The sequence below is a fragment of the Musa acuminata genome, chromosome BXJ3-5, assembly GCF_036884655.1.
Source record: "Musa acuminata AAA Group cultivar baxijiao chromosome BXJ3-5, Cavendish_Baxijiao_AAA, whole genome shotgun sequence".
Lineage (NCBI taxonomy): Eukaryota > Viridiplantae > Streptophyta > Magnoliopsida > Zingiberales > Musaceae > Musa > Musa acuminata.
In genome coordinates this window covers 41,435,317-41,453,327 of record NC_088353.1, presented here as the reverse complement: position 1 = coordinate 41,453,327, position 18,011 = coordinate 41,435,317, and the positions used below count along the sequence as shown (strand labels likewise).

Here is an 18,011-nt window from a genome sequence, read left to right as displayed (position 1 = left end):
CAAGATTTTTAAAAATTTAATTAATTTTTCTTTAAAAAAAAATTAGAAGTGAGTTACATTGTTTTTGAATTTTTTAAATAAAAACCAGATAAATAGTAACACTATGTTTAAAAATATTGTATAATTTTTTTTGTTTTCTTAAGACTTAAAAAAAAAAAAAATCATGTTCTAACAATATCCAAGTGATTTTTATCCTAAAGCTGTTGTCAATTCATCTTAAATTCAGTAAATTTTTAAAAATAACACAATTCCATTCTTTAAAGGGTTGAAATAGATAAAAAAAAATATATTTTTAAACACTTAAAAAATTAAAAAATAATCATTTAAGCCTCTATAAGTCATTTCCAATGCTTTTTAAAATTTTAAAAAGTTATACACTTTTTGAATATGATCCAATTTTTTTTATTTTTCAAAAAATTTCTAAAATATTTTCTAATAATATTCAAGTGATTTTGTCCCTAAGTTATTGTATAAATAAAGTAGGAACCTTCTTGGAAATAAATCCAAAGGACGGACGGTGGAGAACAAAGTCAAAAGGTTTATAGAGCATCTGCCCCTTCAATTCCAAAGGACGGACGGTGGAAAACAAAAGTCAAAAGGTCAATAGAGAGTCTGCCCCCTTCAAGCGTTGAGGTGTTTTTGATGTGTCATTTTCGTAAATTTAGTGCATAATTTTCTATTTTGAAAAATATTTATTTATCTATTTATTTTTGTGCACATGCCGTGGAAGGAACCTTCGGATGCATGTGTTGGTCGTTGGGGGATTAACGAGGCCGGGGCCCCCAATCCAACCACGACACCACTCTTGCTGCTCGGTCTCGAACAGGAGATGCTTTAATAGATAACGTGGCAAGTGAAAATTGGTTACATAAGTATAGCGAATGACATCTAGGACTGTAGATAAGGCTACGTAAATCTGTTTTCTGTTTGTTGCTTACAGCCGATCCAAGACAGCCTCCCTTTGAGTCGGTCCTCCGCCTATTAAATACGCAAACGGCTCGAGACATCGAGCATTGTGAGACCGATCGAGAGAGAGAGAGAGAGAGAGAGAGAGAGAGGGAGAAAGGGGATGGGAACTGGGAATGGAAGGTACTGCGACGCGCTTGCTGCAGTGGAAGGAGAGGGGCAACCCCTCAGAGATGGAGCTGAGGTTGAGGACAGGGAGAGGGGAACTGCTGTCCCGCCGATCCCTTCCTCTGACTTAACCGTCGACATCTCCCTCCTGTTCGACCAAATGAAGCCCCGAATCACGTCAGCTCCCCACCCGTTTGTTGATTTGCCGTTCGGTTTTGCACGCGATTTGTTGGGTGTATCTTAGCGTGTTAGCTTTGTTATGGTTTGATTTGCTTGCTATATGTCGTCTGTGGTTTTGTGAATCTGTTGAGTTCATATGAATAGCACGACGAGGCGCAGTAATCTGCCCGTGGGATGGAAACAATCGACCTTCGGCTAGATTGGATGGCAGCTGCGGACGTTGTTGTTTGTCCGCTCCTCAAGCGTTTGTAGTATTGCCCCTTATCATTTGTATGTTGGAATCTTCCTGTTAAGGTGATTAATGTGTATCACGTCCGTTCTACACAAAAGCTCGTCCGTACGAGTCCATGATCGGTTAACGTTGGAGGCTTTAGAATATGAGGAGTGGCCTGTATGCAAGATAGCTTATGTGACTGCCTAAGTCTTTAACTGTTCTAGTTGTCCAATTTCTACTTAATTCCTATGTGGTTATTTGTTCTTTAGCTCATTTGTTGACTCTGAAGCTTAACATTTTTACGCTTGAAGCGAGCTTTTTATATTGATTTAGATTTCATTTCTCACAAATAATAGTGCAAACTGATTCTTTTTTTTTATTTGTATTGTCATGATATTAGCAAATTTCATTTTTTAACTAGCTGAAAAAGAATATGCAAATCTGAATTGGCTAATTGTTTTCTCAAAGAACCTGCCCAATAGAGATTTCCTGATTTAGAATTTTCTTTAAGCCTTCTGATATAACTCCCACAAATTTAATAAAAGGAGCATTACTTCTTTTTCTTGGATGCTACTTTCAGTTAACCTGCACCTTTTGTATTGATAAATGTTCATGGCCTTTGAAGTTCATATACTCGATGGATAACTTAATGGCAACTTATAGAAACTCTCAGATTTAGATTCCAATGAATTCCATTAATTTTTACTATGCTCTGTCCTCTTGTATTGTGCTCTTCTGGTGTCTACATTCCAACATCATGAACCTTTCTACCATAATTATTTATATCACATGTTTCTTCTGATGCAAAAATTTCAAGTTTTATAGATTTTTCCTTAGAACATTGCTTGATTAAAAAAAATTGACTTTACCTTTTCATCATGATGCTTATATATATATGTGTGTGTGTGTATTTGTTGGTTTCTAATATTTAGTCTGTTCTGAAGACTTAAAAAAATTAAAACATGTGCATTCTCTTTGCTATTCTGATATTTTTTGATAGAAGCTTTTTCCTCCATTATAATGGCTTACAATGTTGTTCCATTATTTCAGCCTTGAATAGGCAGGTCTTCTCCTAATATTGATCTTTTGAGTATAATTATCTGTTTTGTTTCTTAGAGATCTATGCAAGGATTTGTTTAAGAAATGGTCATCACTTGATGAATCTTCCTTCTCGATTGAGACAATTTCTGGTGGTATTACAAATCTTTGTAAGTTCTACTGGACAAATTTGTTGCCTTTTCTTGTTATTTTCTCTCTTTCTTTCAGCTGTTCATTGAATGTGTTGTGTGAAATTGATAGGGAGCTAGGGTTGAACAGTCTTCTATCTGTTCAAAACTTGTATAGGCCTTGCATGAAGTCCAACTAACATGCAAGTTCTTCATATCAATCTTCATATGAGCTTTTGTTCTTTATATTGGTCAGACATTCTCAGTTTCTATTAGATGACTTACAAGATCCAATTTTTTGGACTACTCAGCATCTAACAGTTCAATTCTTGCAATTCCTGTAGTGCTGAAGGTCTCTGTAAGAGAGGAGAGTGGTGATGATGCTATTTTGACAGTTCGACTGTATGGCCCAAATACAGATTTAGTGATTGATCGCAAGCGAGAATTGCAGGTGGGGTTCCATATCTTGGGTTTAAAATAATGCCATGAAAGATTATATGTCATAAATATCCTGAAAGGCGCTATATAAGAAGTAAACTTAGGTTCATTTTTCTTGCTATATATAACATCTTTAGACATGTGATGGTTCCTCCTGATGAAGCACAACAATTTGGTGATAGAACTTCTAGTCTTAATAAATACCTGTGTTCTTTTTTTGTGACATTCTGTCATGCACATTGTATCTGGCTGACACCAATGTTAACAAAACCAGAGAAGACCAGTTGGTTGGATTGGTTAATTACTGAACCTGCTTGTTTAATAATTTGGTATAACAACAATAATAAAGCTGTAAGTTCTGACTATTTGAGGTCAGATACATGGATCATTGAAAAGGGCATATCCAGTGTATAAGGTTCCCATCAATGTGGGTATTGGGAGGGTCAATGTATGCAGCCTTGTCTTTAAATATTTAAAGAGATTATCTTCGTGACTCGAATCTTAGTCTCCCAAGGAGCAACCTTACCATTGTACCAAGGCCTGCCCTCTTTATTTAATAATTTTGTCCATGTGAAAAAACTTGCTAATCTGAAAAGTGGTTTAAACATTTTGAAGTGCTGGTGTAAGCCTTTATTATTCTTTCATTTTGCCATACATGTAATTTGACTAGAAAAGTATTGGTCATAATGAGGGCTTATCTTTATCTTCAAGCTACAACTTGAAAAGTTATGAATCTTTTGTATCATATTTAATAATTATCCACTCTAATAATATCTTTGTAAAATGTGTTTGTTATTTTGTTTCTAATAAACTTATAATAGCTATAGTGAATGAATTATTATCTACTATTTGTTATTATTCTATATACCTTATTTATATTTTTTTTCATCTTTTGGAAATATAGATACATTGAGAAATATGAATATAGAAAAATCTTTTATGATAAAATATTTATTACTTTTTAAAATTTACTTTTTAGTTCTTTTATATACCTTTTATAGTTTTATTTTAAATTATTTTATTGATCGATTTTGATTTTGTCAATCTAATTTGATCAATCCTACCAATATCAGCTGTATCATCGCTAATGGAACTCAACCCCGGCATCAATCTTGTGAATTTTGCTAAAATCTGTTTGGTCTTTGAATAGGAATAAAGATGGTATGAACCAAATGTTTTATTTGGTTTGAACCAGTTTACAATGTTGAGACTTTTCAACATCATTTCATACGCAAGTGGCAGCTGCCACTGCCAGTGCATCATACCTTCACCTTCCCTCCCAGGCTTCCCTTTGGTATTGACGACATTCTGACATTTGAACTTAAAACTAGGACTTCTAGAAGAATGCTTTGGATTTTAAAACAGGTTTTAATAATTTGGACTGTTAAGATGGAAATCAAGAGCTGATCAATTGGGGACAAAGTGAACACTTGCAAAAAGTTCTCAAGAACAAGCAGCTAAGTAGTAGCTTAGAAGCTAGATATATTTATGATCACCTCTGCATATAATTTTCACTAAATTCTTTTGGTATAATTCATTCATATCCTTTATTCTTCAAGTTGTCAGCATAAATTTAAGAACTTTCAATGTGTTTCCATCTTAAAAATCTTAATTTGTACTTTGAGCATGCTTACTTACCTCAAGCCACCACATGTTTAGGCTCTACCACATCTCTCAGCTGCAGGATTTGGTGCAGAATTACTTGGAATATTTGGGAATGGCATGGTTCAATCATTCATTAATGCTCGTACGCTTTCACCATCAGGTAAGGTTCTCCTTTGATCACTGATTAAATGGAAAACTCAAAATTATATGTCTATTCAAGATTTCCGAACATAATTTACAATGTTGATAGCTTATTTGGCTTGACAAACAATGCTAAACTACTACTTTCAAGGAACAAATTCCTTAATTATCATATATGTGCATCTTTTTAAACTAAACCTGCCATATACCAAGGTCGACCAAATAGTGCAATATTAAAAAGCAAAGGGGGAAAAGAATAGATAAAAGTTAGTGGGAGTAATCTTTTGCAAGTTGCATGATGGTGGAAGCTGAGATTGTCTACCTTTGATGTATTGTTGCTTTCATGAGCTCTCTTGGTTTTCCCGAGATAGACTAGCAATAATTATTGTATTGTTATACATATCAACAACTTACTATTTAGCTAACTCTGATTAAGTGACACTTGCAGTATGCAACCCACATTGTACCATGTTATATGTCATGCTGGTGTGGCTTGTATAATGTTGTACTGTAGTATGAGTACTTCAATGCTTTCATTTTCATGTACTGCATCTTTATTCCAGTATTTGGAACTTTTGGCATCCTGCATCTGTTGACATGATCTTAATTATTTGCTTTCAGATATGGGCGATTGTAAAATAGCCAAGAAGATAGCTAGACATCTTCATAAGTTCCATCAGGTGGCAATACCAGGTTCTAGAGAACCACAACTATGGAATGATATATTCAAGTTTCTCGATGAAGGTTGCAAACTTTACTCTGGTTCTGCTAACCACTTTTTATGTTAATCAAAACTGAAAATTGATTGTTGGCACTTGGTTATGCTCGCATAATTTTTCATTCTTTTAGAATAATAATGCATACTGCCTTCAGTTCCATCCTGAATAAGAAAAGTTGTTGCAGCCATGACAATAAAGTTTGATGACAGTGGGAAGCAAGCTAGGTATGAATCAATCTCATTCCAAGAAATCCAAGCTGAAATTAATGAGCTCAAGGTACACTTTCTTCCGTTGGTTGACTGTGTCTAGTTTGCTGCCCCTCTTTGCAAATCTTTTTTTTTTCGGTGAATAAAGAGTTAAGTGAAATATACAGAGCTGATTGAGAAGTAAATTTATGATATTGACTTTCTTAACTGACTAATCAACAGAATTTTGGGTTCAAAGGACCTGAATCTTGAAATATAATCCATTTTTTCCCTTGTGGTGGTTTGTTAACAGGATCTGACAGACCTTCTCAATGCCCCAGTTGTTTTTGCCCACAACGATTTGCTTTCTGGGAATCTGATGCTGAATGACAATGAAGGTGCTTTCATCTTTAATTTCTCATTTTCCATCATTTTCAATGGGATTTTGCATCACATATGCCTTCAATTTACCTAGAAGCTTGATACTAATTTACCCTTTTGGTGTCAAATTCCACATTATTCTAGGAAAACTCTACTTCATTGATTTTGAGTATGGATCATACAGCTACAGAGGCTATGACATTGCAAATCACTTTAATGAATATGCAGGCCTTGATTGTGACTACAGCTTGTAGGTTGCCTTTACCTAAGCAATAAATTGATTTCCTTTGCTTCTGAAATGATTTTAGTGTGAAATAATGTTCCTTCTGCTGGATATATACTACAATGCAGATATCCAGAAAAGGATGAACAATATCATTTTTTCAAGAATTATTTAGAACCTGAAAAACCACTTGAGGTACGTAAACTTGATGGTAGATTTTTGCCTTCATCAGCAACATATTTGCTGACACTGCTACGTTTTGTAATTTTGTTTGATTAGTGTAGATATTGATTTCGACAAAGTAAAACATTTCTTATGCTTCATTATTTTGAAAGCTGTGAAATACGTTGAGCATGACTGGAAGCTTTGGAGTCACCTTTGCCCACCTCAACATATCATGATTATGTATCTCCTTATGTTTTTGCTCATCTGACTTGGTGCTGTGTGTTAAAGCCGCTTCACCTGTCTCCAAAGTGTGAACAATGTTCTTTTAAGCAAAAGAACATTACACTGTTGACATACTCCTTACCTTATTCTGTTGACATACACAATACTCTGTATTGTGTTGACATACACAATACTCTGTTTTGCCCAAACCACATAAAACTCTATATTGTGTTCTTTATAGTAGTAAACACGGTGGAACTCACTCATTAAAACACTCCTTGATGCTTTAGGTACCTGACAGAGATCTGGAAGTCATTTTTGTTGAAACAAATACATATCGACTAGCATCACACATTTACTGGGCCTTGTGGGCTCTTATCCAGGTAAACTTGTTTTTCTAATAAACAAAGGTAAGAATCTTGTTTCGGGTTGAGACCCACAAGAGCTAATTTTCTACTATAACTTCTATGCAGGCAAAGGTGTCGCCCATTGATTTTGATTATCTCTGGTACTTCTTTCTTCGTTACAATGAATACAAGAAACAGAAGAAAGCATGCTTCTCTCTTGCACAGAATTACCTCCTGAGATCCAGCAGCCATTGAAGCTTCAGTTGTCCTCTATGGGGATGGACTACTGCATCAGATCAAACGATGGAGGAGAACATGCGGCACATCTACTTCAGGTGTAACCATTATTTTTCCCTTTTCTTTGGATAATTAAATTGGTGTGGCCTCTCGAAAATATTACAGCTACAGATATAGCTAGTCATCTTTTTGCTTGTATTCAGAAGCAAAATGTATCTTGTATGGGGCTTGTAGCATTACAGTTTTTTATGAATACAGATATTGGGTTGTATGAACCCTTGAATGGTAGAATCAAATTGGATGTATGAAGTCTACTTTACACTATTTTCTTTAAGATATTTGGTTGTTTGAGATCCAGGAAGCAGTAGGTGGAAGTCTTGAGGAACAAAATCCTATGTGTTGGTTTGCTTTAACTTTTGTTTGGTATAAAGTTTTGGAGATATATCAACTTAAATGATGGATTTTTAAGCTGTAAAGGGAATTTTTAGCTGTTCAAGAGATATTCAGTTACCTATAATTTGATGTTTAAACCTCAAAATGACTTTTATGGTTGTTGGATTCAGATGTTCGAATCCAACAACCATAAAAAATTGAGTGTCGAGTTTAGCACAATGGTAAGATTGTTTCTTTACGAGCTCAGGAGACATTGAACCTTTTCAAAGCACGGAAGCATTGTGTTGTGTTATTCTTTTTCAAGACATCAAAAATTGCAGCAGACAGAAAACTCAATATTCGATCACCTGCTGTTCTTAGCTCTTTAAAAGGACAACAATTTAGTTGGCAATGTTAGTATGTAGAAATACAATTGCCAGTGTTGAGTAGTTAGTTTTGGTGACAGATGCATATCATATGCTTGCATGGTTCTAGATTGGAGTTCATCCTTAGTTCTCTAATCTTTCATTTCAATTGGGAATCGGACCATTGCTTGCTAACTCATACAAATCCTAACATGCAGGACCAGTCACAACAGAGTCAGCATAGTTTTTGACTCGAGACAATCAAATCAACCAGCAATTGTGTCCAATCTCAAAACATCTTCAGTTGGATAAGTTCTCCTTCACATTCACTATTTTACAACTATCTTTAAACCATGTACATAGTGTTCTCTAATGGTAGAAAAACTATGTTACATTTGGAAAATGAAAGGCTACCAGGAGAGCACATAAATTACAATCTTGAGGAAGAATTGCATGTTCTATATATTTTATATTGGGAACCTAAAACAGAACACCATACATTTCTTACACCTGAAAGGGTGGCATCCTAGTGTGGTGGAGCTCCATGCTGTCACTTGAATCTTGATTGACTTCCCCTGCCATGGAATGAGAAAAAGGAGAAGACAGAACATGTTGCTGCAAAACAAGAGGCAAAAATACAACAATGAGCAATCAATTGTTCATCGGAGGCATGACAAAGTAACTTAGTCCTGTTTCATTCTGAGATTCTTCAGGCCTATAGATATGCGTATTTACCTTTTGGAAAACCTTCCACTTCTTGATCCTCCCTCAACTTCATGTTTGCAGGGGGTGTAGAAATGGAACAGCTTGGGGATTGAACTGCACAAAATACAAGACCTTTAATTAACTTCCATCTCTTGAAGAGTATGTGCAGAACAAATCGGGCGATAAAATTTGAATTAGTCAAAAAGAGGAAGGAAAGAATGAATAATTTAATAATATATTGATCACTTGAGTTTAAAGGCCTCGATGATATGAGCAATATTAACCATCCAATTGACATTTGACATGTGAACATCAACATATCATAAAATAACAAAACCAATTGATTAGATTTGTCAGGTCACCATTAATCATAATATCAAATATGCTCCAAATCAAATATGAATAAGAATATATGTCATGGCGGTTTGCTACGTCCTATCTCGGACCTATTACCCATGTCGGGTGGTAGGATCCCCCTAGAAACACCTGTGACATTATTTTTTCTTTACGGGATGAAACTTCCCTTTTTTTTGGTTATATCCCCTCAAGATTTGTGTTGTTGGATAATCCTTAGAGTGCAACAAGATTCGAAATACAAACCATGCCATGTTGTCTCCATAATTTGGATCGATACGATGATCGACCTCCACATTAACACCTGACTTTTGTAAATTGTGAATAGGAGTCGAGTTTGTTGCCTAGAAGAGTACTTTGATATATCCTATTAGACTAGCAAGTAAATTGTCCTCAAGAACTGGATGCAATTCATAACATATACAGAGGGGAGATGTTGTTGGGCATTTCTGTTCATCATAAATGAATGAACTATAACATGGAAATCATTTGTCCAAGAATGCAGCAAGTTAAGCCAAATCCCAAAACACTATCAGAAGAAACAAAAAACTTAACTAAGCTTCATATCATCTGCATAGTGTCACCTCTTCAGATGCAAGTTGCATACCATCATTCCATCTTTATGTGTTAATCATAAACAAAACTCAAAGGCTTTTTGTTGCTTAATACAGAGTGGTCCAAATAGTTATCTACAACCTTGAGATGATAATAGCAACTAAGTTATAATTAGATGTGATCATTCGGCTTCTGTGAGATTTCTGATTAGCTAGCACATGAAAGAAAAATAATGCAAGAGTTGTTAAGGAGCACGAATACCTTGTTCAGGGAAGATCTTGCCCTCATGTAAGCCAACAACATAAGCAGGAGCCGAGTAACCATTTCTGGGTTTCTTCAGATCATCTGATGGTATCTTTGCAGCTTCATGATGGTTGTCCATGTCATCATCACCTCCAGCAACTGATGCATGTGCTAAAATCTTTACTCCACTTTCTGCACTTTTGCCTTTCTTCCCAAAGGACAACAATTTCTTGAACTGTTTCGCGACATCCTTTAGTGACTTCTCCGAAGTATTGGTTGCAAGGTTTGGTTTCTCAGTAACTCCCCACTTCTTCCTCACTCGAGCAGATTCAAAACTGTATGATGCTACTTCCACGCATGAGTGTGAAGGTCGAAGGTTTGAGCTGAACTTAGAAGCAACAGCCAAGACATTATCTTCTTCCCCTATGCTTCTGAAGGTATCATTATTTTCAGATTTGATGTCACACATTCCTGATGCTTGGTTTGATCTTGTTTCTTCACTATCTGACCCAAGATGAAAAATGGAGGCCCTCTCTTCTATCTTTCTTTGTTCAGGTTCTTGATTGATTTGCTGATTCAGCATAACCTCAGACTCATCTTCTTTGCTCTCAGTCTCAAAATCCTTGGAAGCTCTCAGTTCAGTGATAGAAGTTGCATTATCTGCACCATTAGCCCTCCTGGTGATGGTGTTCTGGCTTTGCTCCTTCAAAAATTTGGACAATGCAAAATTGGGATCCTGCAACTCACTTGTAAAACCAGTGGTACTCTTGCTTTGGGCACATGCCGTAGATTCCGAAGGAATGCTATCATTGCTAAGTCTTGCAGGGGGATTCATGCTTTCTTTTCTAAGGTAAGACAAGTCTGGAAGTGATTGTGCTGAAAGCTTCTCAGCCTTTGTCCTTCTCCTTGAGGAATCAGGGTGGTGTCCCTTTGAATGTTTAGGAATAGGTGCTACCAAGGTCTGATGTCTGATAAAATGAGCTTTTGAGCCAGTGCTTCTCAAAGAACCATCATCGAGTAAAGTTTGACTAAATTGAATCTGTTCACGAAGGTCTTCCTTCTCAAAGGACTTCACTGCCTTCTGACAAACGAGAGATGAATTCTTGAGCAACAGTGATTTTGAATCAGCTAAGGGAAGGGTATAAAACTACATAAGAACATGTCCCCAGAAGCATTAAACCTCAGAATATTGGATTTAGAATGGATCTACTGCAGGACATGCACATATTAAGCATCAAATCCATCTCCAAGTGACAGTCAAAAGATCAAATACCTGGTGTCCCTGTCTGATTGCAGAATCCTGCTTCCTTGCCGTCATCCGAGCCAAGCTCTCTTCAAGTTGGCTCTCAATCACCTTCATCTTCGCTCTTCTCTGAGCCCCCTTCGTCGCCCACTCTTCCCTCAGCTTCGCCTCTCGCTTCTCCGCGTACTTCTCATACAACCTTCCTCTTCGGATCTCCGACCTACTCAGCTTCATGTTGTACTCCAAGTCATCCACCATCTTCAGCAGCAAATCGCCGCGTTTCTTCTCCAACGATCCGACCATCTGCAGCTCGCGGTGAAGCCTTCTGCGAGCGGTGGAAGAATCCGGGGTTGAGTCGAGGAACCGGAAGCTTTCCATGGACGGCCGCACTTCGAGCTGATCGACTCGATCCACCTTCATTTTTATCTCCACAGATGCCGGCCCTCCTTTGCCGCTGTCGATCGATGCCAGCTACCGCCCTGCGATCGATGATGACGACGGCGGACGGAGATATCGGAGGGATCGAGATGGATCGTTGGCGTCAACTACGTGTGTGGATTGTGTTCTGTTGTTCTTGAATCGTGGAAGAAAGGTTGGAGGCGGTCGCGGAGAGTGGGGGGATCCCCTCCAGCAATTCTTGCAACGGTAGTGATCCAGTGACGAAATCATAGCCGTCCGATCGCACGTGTCCCACCTATTACACGCAGAGGATTAGAATCCTATATAGCAGTTGAACGGCCAACGTTGGAGTGGATCCGCGTCAGATATGAAACTCCTGTCGTCCGTTAGGCGGCCGGCCGTTAACTGCTGCGTTCGGCAACCGTTGAGTGGGCCTGGGATGATGCCACGTGGCAGATAAGATTTTGATCAATTCTAATATCAAATTATAGATGGGCCAACGGACGGCCCATTTTAGAGTAAGCCCATAAAGTGCGACTAACTACAGAATCCCGTTTATGACAGTCCCCCACGGTTTTGGTCCCTCCCCACGAGGGAAAACGTTGAAAGCTCCCGGAACAGGGAAGCGTCGTCGTTTTCCCTCGAGCGACGATTCTCAAACCCTAATTTCTCCACAGAATCCCACCACCTACCGCCAGATACCAGTTGGCCCGATTACCAGTTACCCCGCCGAATTCGACCTCTCGATTCGACTCCCTCGGATCGAGAAACCGGGTTCTTCGCCGGGGCTGGTGGAGATGGTGGAGAGATTGAGGCGTCGCGGCGGATTTCATGCGCTGTTGAATTGTTCCTGCTCCTTGATCTTGCTGCTCTTTTTCTGCAACCGAGAAGACGTCTTCCGGGATCCCTTTCTCCGCCAAAGCTCCGATTTTTCCCCCTCGTGGAGGATTCGCGGGTCCAATCTCCAACACCGCCGCCGAATTCGGGAGCTTCACTTTGGGAACGCGTCGGTTGCAGCGAGTGGTGATGCGTCTGATGGTTCTGAGCTCGTTGGAGATCCTTCGGCGGAAGGTTGCTCCGGCTTAGCCCAGCGCGAGGACTTCGGTGCCAAATGCGAGTTCTTGAGGTCGAACGGTCAGTGTGGTTCCGGTGGATTCTTCAATTATCTTGCGTTTTTCTACTGCACTTGTGGAAAACTTCAAGCTTTAGGGTACGCCGTGCTTGCCCTGTGGCTGGTGGGGTTGTTTTATCTGCTTGGTAACACTGCTGCGGACTACTTCTGTTGTAGTCTGGCAAATCTATCGGGTTTGTTGAAGCTTTCGCCTGCTGTTGCTGGGGTTACTCTACTGCCACTTGGGAATGGTGCGCCTGATGTGTTTGCTAGCATAGCAGCATTTATGGGCTCCGACGGAGCCAGCGGAGTTGGCCTCAACAGTGTGTTGGGTGGAGCAACCTTCGTTACTTGCGTTGTTGTTGGCACAGTTTCTTTCTGTGTAGCCAATAAGAATGTTCAGATTGATCGCAAATGCTTCATAAGGGATGTGAGCTTCTTTTTCTTGAGCCTTGTCTCGTTATCAATTATCTTGATGATTGGAAAAGTAAGTGTTTGGGGAGCAGTGATGTTTGTTATGATCTATGTGGTGTATGCCTTTGCCGTGGCAGCAAATGAGCTTCTGAGGAAGCATGCCCACCGGCTGAAGTTAGAGTCTCTGACACCATTGCTCCCAGTCAGAGGGAGCATATTTTCATATGGAAGTGAGGAGGACTTATCCATTTATAGTCATTTTATTGATGACTGTATTATCAGTGATGTGCCACACTTGCACGCTCTGCCACAGTGGATGTGGGCTTCCCATGTCGCAATTTATTCAAATCAAAGATTTGGTTGTAGTTCATTTGAAAAGCCGAGACCTCCATGGGGTTGGAATGATGAAAAGAAGGCTGATAGCAAGTTGTTGGGAAAAATATTGTATATTTTAGAAGTTCCACTATCACTTCCAAGAAGGTTGACTATTCCGGTTGTCGAAGAAGAAAGGTGGTCAAAGGTGTATGCTGTGGCTAGTGCTACCTTATCACCACTTCTTTTGGTGTTTCTATGTGGCAGTCATGATAATGAAGGTTCTGTATTTAGTGCCACTATCTATGTTATAGGTGCCCTTATGGGTTTGGTTCTTGGAGGATTAGCTTTGTTATTCACCAGTCATGACCACCCTCCTCGGAGATACTTGCTTCTATGGGTTTCAGGAGGGTTTGTGATGAGTATTGTCTGGTTTTATGTTGTTGCAAATGAGTTGCTTGCACTTTTAGTAGCCTTGGGTGTAATATTGCAGATCAACCCCTCTATACTCGGCTTGACTGTGTTGGCATGGGGCAACTCCATGGGTGATCTGATGTCAAATGTAGCCTTAGCAATGAAAGGCGACGATGGAGTACAAGTTGCCATGTCAGGATGTTATGCAGGGCCTATGTTCAATACGCTCGCTGGTTTGGGGATCGCTATGTTGCTTGGGGCTTGTTCAGCAAGACCTGAGTCATTTGTGCTTCCTCAGGATAGTTCTTTGGTGTGGACTATGGCTTTTTTAATGTCTGGACTTATATGGGCCCTGTTTGTATTGTCAAGAAATGATATGCGCCCTAGCAAGACATTAGGATTTGGCCTCATCATCATGTATCTTATCTTCATCTCTATTAGGGTGAGCAGTGCAATTGGGATGATGAGCTTGGTATAAGTTGATCATGCACTGAAATTGGAGGAAGCATGTTATTCTGAGCATTATACGAACTGTCTTTTTTCTGCCAATTTATGCTGACAGCACAATATTGTCTGGTAAAGCTATTGTCTACTATAGCTAGTACCTGTGTAAATGATACATATGGAAAGATGCATATAGATATGAAACATGTTTGCTTTCTCACTTACATACCTACAATCATAATATGCTTTTCATGTTATTCAAATGTAGTGTTATGTCGTGACCAGGAACTGAAGAAAGCAATTTATCAAATGAGCCTTGTCAGCTTGTTATGAGGAAGCCCAAATGTTGTTTTTCTGTAGGCACTATGCTCATGGTACCTAAAAGGCTAAAACAACCTCAAATCTAATATGTTTTGCTCAGTTACTTGTGTCTCTTGATAGGTTGTTGCATTTTGTACGTGTTCAATCTGCTATTTCTTCACAAAAGGCAGCTTACATGGCATGATAGTGAACATTTACTGGTTGGGCATCCCTCAATATGTTCTTGGTGAGTAGTATCCAGAGTGTACCTTCTTCATTATCAATGGATCTCTTGTCAATGTGAGCAGGCTTTTGACACCTTTCACAGGTGAAGTTTAAGGCATGAACAATTTGTGTTTTTCAGATAAATAAGTCTAAATAAAATTATAAATGATTCATGCTCATGTTGTGTAGTTGTGTACTTATGATATTTAGAGGCTTGACATGAATATCAATCACACTTGCTGTTTGCACAAGCAATACATGTTGCTATTGTTTAGGTGTCTATTTGAACTTCAAAAAACTACTGTTTTAGTTCTCTGTTTATTTTACCAATTATGTCTGTCCAAGATCTCAAAAAGAAAAGGATGGCTTGGATTGTTTATGAAAACAACCTAGGTTGTGATCCAAAGTCCTGTGATTGTCTAGCAAATGTTACCGTTATATTCTTTTGGGAGTTAATCGATTGACATAGCTTTCTGTGTCTGATGATAAATATGTTTTGATCATGCCCATTTTACAACTGTATCCACTTCTATTTCATACATACACAAGAGGTGTAACCTTCAGATTTATTATATGAGAGGATCTTTCTTGGAGTAGCTCTCCAGCCAATTTCAGTTGGTAATCATTCCTAGCTTTGCTCACCAATTATAAGAGATTATTTCAATTTGAACCATCTAGACACAATGAAGGTAATAATTCAGTATATTTTTTTTATTCATTTGTTCCAAAAGGGAATGTTGTGATATTATATATCTTGACTATAAAAAAGGCCACTTGAATTGGAAGATGGATATAATGACAATTAATAACCTGTTAAAATGGTTTAAGGAGTACTTTGCAATGTTTATGTTGGTTTTCAAGAAAGTGCTTCTTAAATTTAGATGGTTCGCACAATTATCAGCGGATAGGTTTAGATAAGAAATAATTTCTTTTTAATGTTTGCCAAAATAGTGAAAATAATTATGAAGACATGTACTCAACTTAAATAGTTAATCTCAAATTATTTAAGATACATGTAAATAATGTGTGCTTAAAAAGAAACACATGTTGGTTTATTCTTTAGAATTATTATTATTCATTCATTGAATTCACTTGCCATAAATTAAGTAGCTTGAGTTATTATGAGACTTTATATATAATGTATAATATTTTGTTCTTTCTACATTTGCTTTCACAATAACTGGTGGTGGAGGAACTAAATCTGATTCAACTTTTTCTTTTATCTTTTTCTCAATTTCGTGTTTCCATTATTATATTCTTTTCTCGCAATACTTTCAGCCAGTAGAATTTACTGCCCTTCTATAAGAAACTCATCAAATTTGTAATTTCTATGGAACGGTTTGTTGCAAGGTATAAACTTGTCATTGCTTTGGATTGTTTGTGTGACTATAAGTTTGTAATAATCGATTGTCAGATTATTGAGCCTGTGTTGTTTTCTGGAATGTCTCTTTTGTATTGTGGTGAAAATTATATGCATATTGTATATTGGTGACTATACAAAAAATGTGCATAAATGTGCAGAAGACCTAGGAGTTTGTGGAGTAACATAATTTTGCACTTCTTGCCTGGTAGTTACATATTTGCATTTGAGAAATATAAATGAGGGAACAAAGGGAAAATTTTGGAGGGTCGTGTACATATATTCTTGGTGATCGGTCGAGCTAAGATACATGAAATGACCTTCATTTCACCAATTGATGTAGGGACAGGATTTAGCTAGGAAGGTCCTCTGATGGGACCTAATGATGAATGCATGTTTTCCAATTGACACAGAATATTGCATCTATACCCTGTCTATTTACTGATATCTTTATGGCTTACTTCTGATTGCTGCATTTTACACACCACCAAATAGCGGAATGCTCTAATCTGGTAGCATCTCATTTGGATCACTAGTATGATCAAACTAGTGTTCTTTAACATCTTCCTCAATTGAAGTCAGACATGCCAATGTGATTCTCATGCTTGAGGGCATTCTTGCAACAAGCATTCTGCTGTCTAAGAGAATGGTGATCTCTTTCTCTAACTCAGAGAGTTCTCTCAGAAGCAACTCCATTGTGATTTAGAGTGTGCCACAAGGACTGCTGTTGCTCAAGTAGATGTTTCCTATGAGATTCCACCATTTCTATTATTGCCATCCAAATTCTTATTTATCAAGGTCTTTTGTAATCTCTTTTGCTAATCCATTGTGATTTAGAGTGCGACAAGGACTGATGTTGCTCAAGTAGACATTTCCTGTGATGTTCTTCCTTTCCAGTTTATATTATCCAAATGCTTATTTGTCAGGGTTTTTGCAACATTCTTTCATCATTTTAGTCTCTTTTGACCTAACATTTTTTGTTGGATATGATTTTCACGAGTCTTTACCTTTTTTTCTTTGCAGAGCTTTGTTTGTCAATAGTTCACATCGGCTAAACTGGTTTTCTGTTAAAGTTTCTTTGGGCAATAGCATGAAATGGACATGATAATTTGTGACACTACTGGTTCTGAACATTTCTTGTGGTGTACACATTACATACTTTGTCCCAAAGCAGTTGAAGCATATTTATTTGCTATGATTGTTTTGACCAGGAGTTTTAATTCTTTGTTCTCTCTCTCTCAGGGTGGGTGAACCTTAAGCTACAAAACTATACTCAAATAGAATTTGAGTGGAAGAGTCTAAGCACAAGTGATAAACAAAATATGAGTCCTGCTGACTTTTGCATGCATGTTACATGCTGAAAAGGATGCTTGTTTTGTTATCACACTCATTTTCATGATATCTAAAAAGATAAAGTGATTTTTAAACTCTGTTGTGATTCATGCAATTGATGATGACTTAAAAGATCCCTTTCTGAAGCTAATTTTCATCACTAGTCTTTTACCATTTTTTATTTTATATCATGCAATCAAGAATTGTAAGGGTACCATTTTATTTATATCATCCATAAATGTTCCTGTCTTGTCTTCTATTCCTCTCTCTCTCTCTCTACCATCTAACTTTATAAATTAGTGAGTTGATTGAGTAGACCAGCCAACAACTTTCTAATCCTTTCTTTTGCTTAAATACCATATGAATTAATTCATGCAAAAGTACAACTTGCATTGAGTAATCATCCAAAAAAAACACTGAAATTTAGATTCTTTTTTTTTTGTCCCCTCAAAGTTGATTTCCCTTTTCAAAACCCATTTGTTCCCACTTCTAGATTCATACAATTGCAAGGAATCTGAGCACTTGAAATTATCCTCTTCACACTTTCACACTTGGAAAGAAAGTTA

General features: G+C 37.7%; 3 protein-coding genes across 5 annotated transcripts; 2 read left to right on the top strand and 1 right to left on the bottom strand.

Annotated features, from left to right (window-relative positions):
- Positions 1–1,019: 1,019 nt before the first annotated feature.
- Positions 1,020–7,616, top strand: LOC135637693 (probable ethanolamine kinase). The gene is made up of 11 exons (XM_065150410.1): positions 1,020–1,251; positions 2,585–2,676; positions 2,979–3,085; positions 4,732–4,837; positions 5,440–5,562; positions 5,722–5,813; positions 6,036–6,120; positions 6,248–6,353; positions 6,455–6,521; positions 7,004–7,096; positions 7,187–7,616. The coding sequence occupies exons 1-11, from the start codon at positions 1,070–1,072 to the stop codon at positions 7,313–7,315; spliced, it is 1,182 nt and encodes a 393-aa protein (XP_065006482.1). The 5' UTR covers positions 1,020–1,069; the 3' UTR covers positions 7,316–7,616.
- A 695-nt stretch (positions 7,617–8,311) lies between these two features.
- Positions 8,312–11,693, bottom strand: LOC103985371 (uncharacterized). 3 transcript variants are annotated; one of them, XM_018825960.2, is made up of 4 exons: positions 11,165–11,693; positions 9,910–11,038; positions 8,770–8,853; positions 8,312–8,649 (listed from the first exon to the last, which is right to left on the bottom strand). In XM_018825960.2, exons 1-4 carry the CDS (start codon positions 11,552–11,554, stop codon positions 8,585–8,587), a joined length of 1,668 nt encoding a protein of 555 aa, XP_018681505.2. In that variant the 5' UTR covers positions 11,555–11,693; the 3' UTR covers positions 8,312–8,584. The 3 variants fall into 3 exon arrangements, with proteins under 3 accessions (XP_018681505.2, XP_009401316.2, XP_009401317.2); XM_009403041.3 differs by having other exon boundaries at positions 9,910–10,972; XM_009403042.3 differs by having other exon boundaries at positions 9,910–10,969.
- Positions 11,694–12,075: 382 nt separating this feature from the next.
- LOC103985372 (cation/calcium exchanger 4-like) lies at positions 12,076–14,452 on the top strand. The gene has a single exon (XM_009403043.3). It carries the CDS (start codon positions 12,091–12,093, stop codon positions 14,260–14,262), a length of 2,172 nt encoding a protein of 723 aa, XP_009401318.3. The 5' UTR covers positions 12,076–12,090; the 3' UTR covers positions 14,263–14,452.
- Positions 14,453–18,011: the final 3,559 nt, after the last annotated feature.

Bases quoted from the DNA above. Each gene is read 5' to 3' on its own strand.
- LOC135637693 (XM_065150410.1), top strand. From the start codon at position 1,070: ATGGGAACTGGGAATGGAAGGTACTGCGACGCGCTTGCTGCAGTGGAA. The intron at 2,677-2,978 runs GTAAGTTCTACT...CAATTCCTGTAG, and splicing joins TGGTGGTATTACAAATCTTT to TGCTGAAGGTCTCTGTAAGA. The intron at 5,814-6,035 runs GTACACTTTCTT...GTTTGTTAACAG, and splicing joins CTGAAATTAATGAGCTCAAG to GATCTGACAGACCTTCTCAA.
- LOC103985371 (XM_018825960.2), bottom strand. From the start codon at position 11,554: ATGAAGGTGGATCGAGTCGATCAGCTCGAAGTGCGGCCGTCCATGGAA. The intron at 11,039-11,164 runs GTATTTGATCTT...GTTCTTATGTAG, and splicing joins CAATCAGACAGGGACACCAG to TTTTATACCCTTCCCTTAGC. The intron at 8,650-8,769 runs GTAAATACGCAT...CTTGTTTTGCAG, and splicing joins AGTGGAAGGTTTTCCAAAAG to CAACATGTTCTGTCTTCTCC.
- LOC103985372 (XM_009403043.3), top strand. From the start codon at position 12,091: ATGACAGTCCCCCACGGTTTTGGTCCCTCCCCACGAGGGAAAACGTTG.